General features: G+C 35.8%; 1 protein-coding gene across 2 annotated transcripts in view; it reads left to right on the plus strand.

Moving 5' to 3' along the window:
* Window positions 1-12,520, plus strand: part of DPP10 (dipeptidyl peptidase like 10) — a 681,887-nt gene that overhangs the window by 137,315 nt on the left and 532,052 nt on the right. For both annotated transcript variants that reach the window (XM_007456345.1, XM_007456346.1), the window contains exon 2: window positions 7,863-7,977. In XM_007456345.1, the coding sequence (XP_007456407.1) occupies window positions 7,863-7,977 (115 nt within the window). The remainder of the gene's footprint in view (window positions 1-7,862; window positions 7,978-12,520) is intronic.

Raw genomic sequence — 12,520 nt, forward strand, 5'->3', positions numbered from 1 at the left:
TACTTTCTTTATTCTTTTTTTCCCTTTTGCTCCTCAAACTTGATAATTTCAAAGGACCTGTCTTCAAGTGCACTGATTCTTTTTTCTACTGTTTGAGTCTGCTGTTAGGTTTTAAATTCAGTTATTGTATTTTCCCACTCCAGAAATTCTGTGTGTGTTTTTTTTTCCCAATAATTTCTGTATCTTGGTTGATCATCTTTTGTTCATATATCATTTTCCTGATTTTCTTTAATTCTTTGTCCATGTTTTCCTTTTGCTCTTAGAGCATATTTCTGATAGCTGTTTTAAAGTCTCTAGTAGTCCAGAACCTTTGTTTCTTTACAGTTAGTTTCTAGAGGTATATTTTGTTCTCTGACTGGACCATGTTTCCCTGTTTCTTTGTAAACCTGTGATCTTTTGTTGAAAATAGGGCATTTGAAAAAAATAGCCACTTCTTCCAGTTTTTGGAGACTGGCTCTGTTCACAGAAAGATGTTCTCTAATCAGTCCAACAGGAAGCCTCAAGATATTCTCAGGATTTTTGCATTTGTCTTCCCTTGGCCTGTGTGTACATGTTCCCCCCTCCCTTACCCCCAGTTCCCCTGTATACATGGCTGTTTTAAAATGTCTTGGTTTCTTTAAGAGTATCATCCTGCTTTTTCTTAAGGTCTTAAGTGTTCCACTGTGTTTCTAAGCAGGTAATCTCTGTCCTCAAATTCTGCTTGTTTACAGTTCAGCAGTTTTCATGCACCATGGAAGACTCCACTGTTTTCCATGGCTTCTAACCTGAGATCTTAACTATGCTGCTATTTCTGTCAGGCAAGACAGAAACCCGTCCCTCCAGTAGCCCACAGATAGGCCAGAACACGCAAACAAGTTCCACTCATTTTTTCCATCTGAAGGAAGGAACTGGGAATTGAGTCACTTCCTTCTGAGCATGCTAAACTGTGCCAGGGAGGGAATGAGGGTATTCAAACATGCCATGAAATCTCCTGCCTTTTTAAGTGTGACTTTTTCTTGATTGGGCATTTGCTTGGTTGCTGCATATCCTTCACTAGCTTTTGGAGCTCCTGTAATGCTATTTTAATCACTCTATAGTTGTTTACTTGATGTTTCCATGAGGGAATGAGGACCTGGAACATCCTCGTCTGCCATCTTGCTGGTATCAGATCTGTTTCTTTGCCTTTTTAATTGTTTCTTTTACAGTTTTAGTTGTGGTTTTGAAGCCTAAGCAGGTTCAGAATGATAGATGATCAGCCAAACCTCTAAATCATGATAATAGAAATGTGAAACTATTACTGAAAAATATATTGATGATAGCCATCATCTTTGTTTTCTTTCTAATTTAATGGTGATCCATCTAGGATTGTGTCACAAACAAATATAATTATCAGGGAGTTATAAATGACAAATTACAATTGAGACAATTGCTAGTTCTTTTATAAACAAATTAATGTTAAACAGATAAAACCAAATCAGAATTTTTTTAAAAAAAGAATACAGCAAATCTCAATAAAAGACTCTTGTCTTGCATTTCTAATAAGCTCCCAGGTGATGTTGATGCTGCTGTCTGTAGTTCATACTATGAGTAGCACTTATTCAGCACTGCCTCATGTACACTGAAAACACAAAACTATAATAGATATAATTCTGAAAAAATGTATAACTTTCTGTATGAAATATGATTATTTACCAAAACTATGCACTTTATTTAGCATAGTCTTCTAATTGGAGAAGCATGATAAATGAGGAACTTGTGAATGTCCACAGTATAATGGGCAATTTTAAGAAGCAGTAGGTATTACAAGTATTAAACTGAAAATTAAATATGAAAAACAATCTCTATGATTATATTTTCTTCACTGATATCAGTAAATGTTGTAAGGAACTATGACTATATCTCCTAGTGGTGGAAATATCTCACAATATTTAATTATCATTTATATTGAGCTCCTGCATTGAATTCATTAACATTTTATTTAGTACTTTTGCATTTATTTCTTTATTTAAATTGAGCTTAAATTTTTTTTTATGTCCTTTCTATTTCAGACAATCAAGACAAGGTAAACATTAAAATTTTGGAATTTTCCTTCTTTCAGTATACTCTAAAATGTTTCAAATGGCACAGGAATTATTTGTCTCTTAGAGGCAAAATCTGTGACCTTGTAATTTTGTGGAGCTGTATAAAAAATTGTCTCAATTTCTTTTATGTTTACTGGTCTATTCCAGGTTGTAAATATTGTCAATTATTATTTTTGCTAGAAAGAATAAAACGCACACTTTGTTCCATTTTCCAATACCTAAGTGTATTTTTATACACACTTTCCACCTATTTAAAAAAGAAAAAAAATCCTCTGATTCATTTTGTCCTTCCAGATTTTGTATATGTAATTCTATAATCCCACCACATCTAGTACCTTATTTCTTAGGAAATGCTGTATGAATGCTTAAAGAAAAAAAATTATATCAGTACAAGGAAGTTAATAACTTCTCCCCTCATTTCCCATAGAAAAATTCTGTGATTTGCTGGGTTACCTTTATTTATGTAACTTCGTACTATACTGGTGGTAAGCAAAATCTTCATTAGTGTTTATACTCACTGGGGACAGTTCTATTTTAATTTGTATTCCCAGTTGCATGTAGTGTAATGTTCTATATTCTAAAAGACTCCAGTGCATTTTGTTAAACAGAATGATTTAAAGAGAATTGGCCAACTGCTGAATACCCATATCTCAAGGTCTTTCAAGTCAGAGCTGGCTAAACATTTCTAAGAATGATGTAAAAGGATTTTTTTAAATCAATATTTTAATCATTATTTTACAGATGGCTTTAAAAGTCTTAACTTAACGCTATGCTTTTCTAATATCATGAAACAATATACAACATTTAAAAGTACCTTAAGTTCCTTTAAGATATTTTCCAATTATTAAGTGTAAATGCTTTGGACTATTTTTTGACCTATTCACAGTTGAGACTATTCACAGTTGTGAATGTGAACACCATGTGATGAAAAAAAATCTATTTTTATTAAAACACACCCTCATCCAATCTACAGACATAATTTCGATGTCTTGATCATTTTTTCCTCCTTGTATCTTCCTGTAACATGTTATTACATTTTGATACAGTTTTAATATGGAGGAATCATATTTCTTTTCATGATGCATATGGCAGATGAACATGGAATTTTTTAAGGGGAACTACAAGTGGAATATATATTTATATTTATTATATACATTTATATTCTTTTTCTTATTTTTAAGAAAATTGAATTTGTTGGTTTGGCTTTTTTCCTTATTTCGCCCAAAGAAATGATATATAAATCTTGGATGTTTTCTGCTTATGATTTCTAGAAATTTTTTCCTTTGTATTTGAACAAATTAAAAATGCATTTGGATTTAGGTAAACTATGTGTGTCGAGAACATCCGTCTTATAAGCTAAACTGTTCTCTAAAGGGTGATGAGTAATTTGATTGGCAGTAAACACAACATAAATAACTAGGTTACAGATTGAGTTTAGTTTGGCCTGCAGCACCAAAACATCTCTAGACAATCACAACACTGAACATCAGCTGCAGTTGGACACAAGTGTTTTAACCTATGCATCTATCCACTGGAGGACTGACTTTAAAAACAACTGTATATATGGATTCTTAAACATTTGTTCTTTTACCTTCAAACCTCGCCAGGGAATTTAATATCCCAACATCGACTCTGTGCTACCTCCAAAGCATTCAGATGATGACATTGCAAGGTCAGGCTGCTGCCCAGCACAAACCTGTCCTGTGGGCCTGGCGTGTATGTTTTCAGGTGTTGGCTAGGAGGAAGTCATTGAAAAGCAGAGCCAATTAGAACCACTTCCAGCAACAATAGAAATTATTGAGGTTGTCGAAGAAGATAAACTGAAGAATGGCAACTGTATCTTGGGATCCAAGCATCAGATAAATGAAGCTAAAAATAATTGCAATCAAATTTATCTATAGCAAGTAGTTCCTTTTTTAAAAATTACTATTGATGTGTATTTAACGAATGACACTGTAGCTCTATACTATTTCAGGTACCATCTATACCACTTAATTAACTGGGCAACTATTTTCTAAGCACCTATTAAAAGGACTAGAATTTGTTCAGTGGTCTAAGGAATATAAAGTTATCTAAGATGTGCTCCTTACCTTAAGGAGATAACTTTGACAGGGATATGATGGCTGTTTATACATGACTTTAAGCATTACCATCGCCACCATCATCATTATCATCAAAACTGCTATCATTCATTCATTCATTCATTCAATTGTTTATTATCTATAGCATACCTAGTATGTGCTAAACACTGTTCAAAATGCTAGGGATATAGCGAGAACAAGATGATCTAGGTTACTGACATCACAAAGCTTCTATTCTGGAGAGCTGAGACTGATAAAATGAACATTTAAACAACTTAATTTATATTATTATAGATATATGATTTACTAGGACATAATATACTCAAAAATGATAATGATATGAAGAAAAATAAAGCTAGTTGAAGAAATAGAAGTGGATATAGAATGTTATTTTGTAGAGGGTGGCCAGGCAAGGCTTCTCAAAGGAAGGAACATTTGAGATTGAGACCTGAAATGATGAGAAGAGTGACATGTACAAGTGTACTGAGGAAGCACATTCCAAGCATTTCACTTAGTGTGAACTGTCTTATTGTGCATTTAAGTGAGAGCTTTGTTTGAATAATTTGTTTTAATCCTTGTTACATTTAAAAATAATTATTGTTGCTATTCCAATTCAGCTAAAAAAGAAGCCTGAGGCTTAGGAAATTGTAGAGGCATGTTGTTTGCAATCTCATAGCTGTTAAGTAGCAGAGTTGGTCTCAAACCTATTGGTACAATGCATTTTAGGCATTTTTTTTTCAGAAGGAAAATTATATCTGGCTTGCATAATTGGGGGAAATTTTCAAGAGAAGAGACATTTGAGCAGGATGTTGAATGGTTGACAATGTCTGTACTTGTATGCATATGAAAGGAATTGGAGAAAAAAACTGGGAGTGGAATGGTTAGGTGAAGTTTGAATCATCTGAGGCATATGTTGGAAATGGTAATAAGAGCAGTATAGGGTTCTTTCTCAAAAAAAAAAAAAAAGATCAAGTTGGATGAAAAGACTGGAGCTTGGCTATAGACCATTGTTATTCTACACTCACACATTTGCACTTAATTCTTTAGATAATGTAGAGACATTAAAGGACTGTGAATAAAGTGATGTAAGTAAAACCGTGCTTTAGAAATATTATAATGGTAATGGAATTTAAGATGGATAGAAAGGAGGGAATTACAGTAAGAGTTCATTAAGTCTGCAGTTCCTAAAACGGGGACTTGTAGTTGCTTTTGGTATTGATGGGTCATTTTTAGAGGAGCCAGACATTCTTATGTGCATCACTTTATGAACAGAAAAGTATTTTGTACTCAAACATGTTTTACCATTTTTTAAAATGGTATATTTTTTCTAGTCTGCCATTCCTGGGAAAATATGAGTTTATTTGAAAGCATTACAGACTTCAGAAGAGCTTTTATAAAATTGTGAATTTTCTCAGATAAAAGGTATTAAAGTACAACTATTATTATGTAGGGGTTCAAATCATTCCTTGATTCATTGGCTTATTGATTGATTCAAGAAATATCTCCTTTTAGAATAGCATATTATAGTGTGTGAGTGTGGTTTCTGAAGCTAGACTTTTATGGATTGGACCTTGAGATATCCCACTTATTAGCAATAAGTGGTTTGTTATTTATCTCTCTAAATCCCATGTTTCTCATCTGCAGATTTGTCAAAATAATAGTAATCTCACCTAATTCTCATGAGGATTTTGTGAGATTGTGAATATAAAGTACTCAGTACAATACGAGACACATAATAAGATATCTATTATTGCTGTTAGGCAATGCTTGGTAGGCATTGCATAGTTACATCATATTCAAAAACTGAAAAACACACTCTGAACACATTTGTCTAATAATCTGCCTTGCGTTCCGGTGACAGTGAATCAAGATCAGAGTCAGAGTCATTTCCCCTTGATTCCTTTACTGGACTTTGAAGTCAGTTATAATTGCTTACAATTATTCTTTTTCCTTTTTCTTGCCTCCCTTTGAGTTAATAAATATGAAAGTGTTTATGATTCTTGGTCCAGATACTCACTTCCTATTGTTTGTTGCCCTTCTTCCATTATCTCTTAGTTCTTGAGTGTTTCACAACTTTTTGCCCAGCATAGGCATCTACGTATAGCATTGCCTCTTTAATCTATCATTCTGGCTTCTGAGAAGTCTTAAATAGAGCCTTAATATGGAGGATAACTGGTCATCACACCACACAGATTCTGACAAAGAAATTGCCCAGGAAACCTGCAGTCACGTTGCATTCCAGAAAACGGTTTATGGTCTTAAGACAACTATTGCTTTTCTTGATGTTGTTACTTAAACGCTGATGATTTGCTAATGTACTGTTTCAATTTATGTGGAATAAGTTTATGAATGGAAATTCTAACCAAAATTCAGAAGGGATAGAGGTATTGGACGATAAGCATTAATAAGCATGAAAATGAGGTATGGAGTGAGCCATTTTAGAAAAAAGATTGGAATTGATTTCTGCCAGATTTGGTTCATCAGAGTGAAAAACCTAAAGCTACTGATCTGAGAAGGGGAAAAACAAACAGTAACAAAATACCTCCTATGCATGGTTTCTCCTTGCATTTATTTAGGACCTAGTTCTTTAAGTCCAAAGAGTTTATTGCAGAACCGAATGCCACTATCCCTATATGAAAATTGGCTTCAGCACTTTAAACTATGAGTCACAATAAGCCATTTATAGCTTATCAGATGTTTGCTATTTTACTTATCTTTGTTTAAAGGAAGACTGTGGCTTCTTGGGTGATTTGTGCAAATACAGTGAACTGAAAACCTTTACGTTTTGTTTCATTTGTCCCCAAATCATTTGACTATTTCTGAATAAAGACGGCACTATTAGGACTAGAGGAAAAGAGGCTGGGGATTGGGATAGGAAGAAAGAAACAAGAAGCTTAGTGTTCTATAAACTTTATTACAAAGAAAATCTGGCATTTATTTCAAACTAGTGTGGTCTGTGCTTTACTTTGGTGAATGATGCTCATATATTTCTAGTCAGTAGAATAGAACACAGATCATCTGAAAAATGAAAAGCTTTACTATATGTATTGTAAGAGATGCTCAAGTTTATCCTACCCCATCAGTCATACCTTCTTGCCAATATCATGCATGCTGCCCAGGGAAAGGATGTCGTAAACCATTGATATAGAAGCACTCATTTAATTTAGTTACTACATCCTGTTGATATTTATGAGTGGTAGGGGAACTGTTTAAAAAAAGGACCTTTTGAGTTGACAAATGTGCACTGCTCTGCAGTGAGGGGGCATTTTGAATGATTTTCCCATCACTAATCTTTTTTCCCCTTACCAGTTAGAAAAGTAGTCTATAGTGCTTCAGGAATATTAATATTTAAATCTTTATTGTAGGTTCCATTGTAGCAAGAAAAAATGTAAATGGGCACACTTTATTTACATAATTATTTTGCAGAGTATTTTGGCTATCATCCTAGTGTTTATATTCAATGTATTTTAATGCCATCCACATTTTAGACAACAGGCATAAACCTTTGCTGCTTTATCTGTTGGAGAAATAAGATTGCCCCCCAAAAGATAGCCATTTATAATATATGCACCTTTGAATAATTAAATGAGCTACCAGAGAGGAAGAGGATTCTAATCAGCTTTCAATGTGATTCTTCCATGCACTGAATCATTCCTTTATGAGTACATTTCTCTTGGAGCATGTATAATTATGAAACTTCTTTTTTTTTCTATCTCGGTAGGAACTGGGAAGTAACAGCCCTCCACAGAGAAACTGGAAGGGAATTGCTATTGCCCTGCTGGTGATTTTAGTTGTATGCTCACTCATCACTATGTCAGTCATCCTCTTAACCCCAGGTAATCTGTCTTTATTACTCTCTTATGATGGTATTGTGGATGATAATTTCACATTCAAATGCCTTAAGAGGGTAGTCACATGTGGTATCTTAGAACACATTAGCATTGGTTGGAATAAAAAAATGAATAACCAGACATTTCGCAAATGGCACAGTCATTTTGTGGTTTAAATACCATGCGAGATATTTGGGGGAAGCTGAAATGTAAAATATATATATTGAGAATGCCAAGGAAATCTTTGGTCTCCAGTGCTGTTTAGAGACTTGTTATGTTTGTCAATTTAATAAATGCGGGACACATTTGACTTTTATTGTGGGTGGAGAGGAGATGAGGGAGTGGAGTCTGGAAGTTTCCATATGTAGGAGACAGTCCAACTATAACGACAGTGGTAAGGGAGGATTTGACAAAGAGGATGAGATCAAAAGAAAATGAGCTAAGCCTCTAAATAAGACACTTCCACTTTCTCTCGTCTTTCTCTGTAGTTTATACATTCCCAGTTTCTCTCTGTCTAAAGACCCTCTCCAGTTTGCTCTTGCACTGCTCTTTAAATTGTGTCCTTTATGTTAAATAGTTGAAAACTACTATATAAATTATCAGTCGGTTTAATTGTTCTGTGGGGTTTATTTCAGTATTCAGAAGTTTTACTACTCTTTTACTACTCTTTGGTAGCAGGCAGAGAAAGGCTGCTCACATTTTAAACTCCCAAACTGCCTTCCAGGAACAAAAAAGTTTGTCATGCTACTACAACCCACCCAATTAGCTTGCTCAAAAACTGATCACCATATATGGCGGTGAAAAAAATGGTCATTTCTATGATAAGATTGAGCTAGTCCCCAGATCAACTCATATGCCTGTTGTTAAAGGCTATAAATTTATAACTTCAGTTCCTGCCCCAGTTTTGTTATTTACAAGCCCCTTAAACATGTTGAATTTATTCCTCATGTACAACATTTGATTAACAAAAGCTCTCTTTCACAGAGTCATTTAGTCAACTAATTATCGTGGCTAATTTTACAAATTGCATTATCAGGTGTTCCAATATGGTACTTTGTGACATATACCATCTTGGTAAAAACATTGGCTTTGAAATGTATAGATTCCCAAAAATATAGTTTGTAGTTGTTATTTAACATATGAAGAGATTGAGAAAGAAATTAAGGGAGTCAGGAGAGAGGAAACCAAAGAGAAGGAGACTTTAAAAAAAAAGAAAGAAAAAAATTTCTCTTATAAGAGGTGGCTTATCCATCATTCTCTCAGGAACTGTCTCTTAACAGCCTCATTTGTACATCTGCAGTACAGTGTAATTGAGCAATGTGATGGCTGTGAGTTGCGGCCAGTTGCCAAGAATCTTTGTTAAAGGAGGATGAGCTTATGTTCAGCATAGTGTTTCACTTAAACGTAGGAATTTTGACATAATTCTTAAAAAACTGAATGACATGGCTTCACTGCTTCTATTGATGAGTATCAGCCAGATGGAAGAAATTAGTATCATAGGATACCTATGTGTTTCTCTTGAACTTTCTTCCATCTGGTTCTAGTATCCTTGTCCCAGTGATTCAGTTTCTCAGGTTTCCTTGTTAACTCTCTGAGGCCATAGTGATACCTTGGTGTCTTTGGGAATTTGATATAACAAAGATCTTGGTCACTCAGTAAATTAAACCACCTCTACCCAACCCTTACCAAGTCGCCCCAGTAATAAAAACACAAGATAGTTGCATTCATTTTGTCATGCACTTATTCATTTATTAAAGCAAGGGTTTAGGCAAGATACACCTTGGTTTGAGTTATGGCTCTCACAGAACTAGTTTTGTGAAGTTGGCTAATAATTTCACCTTGTCTTCACTCATCTGTATTATGGATGCAACTCATAGTGCCAACTTTACAGTGTCGTTACCGACCCGGATTCTTGGCCTCTTTAATCAATAGAAATTGATAAGAGGCCGGACAAGAAATTCGGGCAAGGCTTTATTGGGGCCCCTGCTGTAGCAGGGGGGAGCAAGAACAAACAACAGGTTCCCTTGCTCGCTCCCTGAGGGGGGGCAAGCTGGATCCTTATGTGGGGTGAGGGTAGGGGTGTGTCCAGGGGTCAGTCTGGAGGGGGGGCCTTAGGTGGTTTGCCCACCCCTTTGGTGGTGGTGTGTGCAGTACCCTGCTTTTGCTCCTGGCTCTTCAGAAGTGGCAGTTGGGATTTTTTTGGTCTTTTTGTATCTTGTTGTCCATAATTTGGCCGAACTGGGAATGCACACAGTTATTTTTAGTCCTTTATAGTTTCTTTGTATTTTGTTGCTCAAGAAGACATCTGTCCAGGTGCAAGCACTGCAGCAAAGTGTCCCAGGTCCCAGCCTGTCTCAGTGTTACCATGAAGGATAAATGAGATAATAAAATTGAGGTGTTTAGTACAGTCTGTAGAACTGCTGCTGGCATTCCTCTTATTATTTTTATTATTAAGTACTTATTGACCACCAGACACCATGCCAAACACTGTGTTGCATGAGGGAGATTTCTAAGAGAAAGTATAAAGTCTTTCAGGAATATAGATCTTCTGTGATTTCAATTTTAAATTATGGCAGGTGGAAAAATACTAAATATTTAATCTGATGTCAGTCTTTCTGTGGTCTGTTCATTCATTTATTCATACATCAATAGATATTATGGAGTACAACTTTCTAGGTACTATCATAGTTGGCCTCACTATCTCCTGCTTTATATCTATCACTTCCAATCTCCTTCTTCCCCAGCTACACAAGCACACAACAACCACATATCCCAACCCAAAGAGTTAATTTCATATGAAAGTAATCACACACAAATGGAAGTGCAATTATTATTTAGATTTATAATTTAGTGTTTGTTTTACATACCACATGTTCATATGTCTTTAGATTTCACTGTTATTTTTGGCAGGGATGTTATGAAATGAAAAATAAAAGTCAGTATGCTGGAGTGGAAAAAGTATTGTTACAGAAAACAAACAACTTGTGTTCTGCACTCTCTGTTTGTAAACTCAATTTCACCAGGGGTTGGAAGATGATATAAATTGATGAAGTGGACATAGGTAATGATGGTGGTTTAGGAATTTGCTTGAGTTATGAACGAGCAAATACCAGCCTGGCTACATGGCCTCCATGGTGGGCTCAAACCAAACAGCAGAGTAAAATATAAGCTCAGAAGACTTACAGTTTGTGGCCTGAGTCCTAAGCCTAGAAGTACTCTTAGAAGTTATCTAGTCTTGCCTCCCTCGTTAGACAGGAAAAAATAAAAAATAGAACTGAGTTTGTTTAACCTCTGGTTCTGAGGGCTAGAATGTGCATCGAGACCATTAGTGTGGCCTTCTGACTTAGCACATGTGTGCCTGTCTGTGGTCAGACTCTGGTGCTCTGATTACATGGAGCCTTCCTCTTCTTACCCTCAGCAGTGCTAGTAGAGATCCGCAAGGGAAAATCTCCAACTGAGGGAATAACATGCAACAACCCCCTCTAATCTTTCCTTTGTTCACAAGTATGTCCCCAAGGCCCAGCTTTCTACGTAAAGCCAGTCAGACAGATGGAAACTTTCAACCAGGAAGGGGAATCCATGACAGGAAGGGAAACTTCTGATTCTGAAATTACTCAGCAAGATACTTGACCTTTTAGGATAAAGAGCTGACTCTAGAACAATCCTTCCAGTAAATGTTGGGGTCAGAAATTCAACCTTTATAGCTACAGTAAGTCCCCTACATACGGACCTTCAAGTTGCAAACTTTCAAAGATTCGAATATGCATGCATTCACATGTCTAATCATGTAAGTTAGTTCACGTGTCCGGTGTACATTGCCACGTGCAGCTTGCCTTCTGTCTCCTACTGCTGACGACCCTTCAGCTCCACCATCTCCCACCTCCTCTCCCTCCTCCTGTCAGTAACTCTTCTTGCCTGTTCACGCGATGCCAGCCCCTGGATGCCAGCTGTTGTACTGTACTACTGTACTTTTCAAGGTACTGTACTGTAAGATTAAAAATGTTTTCTTTATTTTTTTGTGTTTGCTTTTTATGTATTATTAGTGTGAAAAGTATTATAAACCTATTACATTATAGTACTACATAGCCGATTTGTTTAGTTGGGTACCTGGGCTAACTTTGTTGGACTTACGAACAAATTGGACTTATGAATGCGCTCTTGGGACGAAACTCGTTTGTATGTAGGGGATTTACAGTATATGACCTTGGATAAATCACTTACCTCCTTTGACCCCAAGTGTTTCGTTGAAGAAAAGGGCATCTTTGGTTTACCAGAAACTGAAGTGATTTCTTGAAGTTCATTACAGCTCTAATATCTGTGACCTAATAAAACAACAACAGCAATAAAGGTGGCTTGCTTAGTAACAAATATAGCAACAGACTAAATCTGGTGAGCTCTCTCACTAAGCCCCTTCTACCTTGAAAATATATTTAAGTTTTTGGAGGAGGGTGGGTGAGGGAGAAAGCATACAAGGAGTTATCTAGTCTAAGAAATGATTTAGAAACTGTTTTGCTCAAAATAGCATCACATTTTGCAGGTAAGTGCTAAG

This window comes from Lipotes vexillifer, unplaced genomic scaffold (assembly GCF_000442215.2).
Source record: "Lipotes vexillifer unplaced genomic scaffold, Lipotes_vexillifer_v1.1 scaffold3, whole genome shotgun sequence".
In the NCBI taxonomy this organism is placed as follows: Eukaryota; Metazoa; Chordata; class Mammalia; order Artiodactyla; family Lipotidae; genus Lipotes; species Lipotes vexillifer.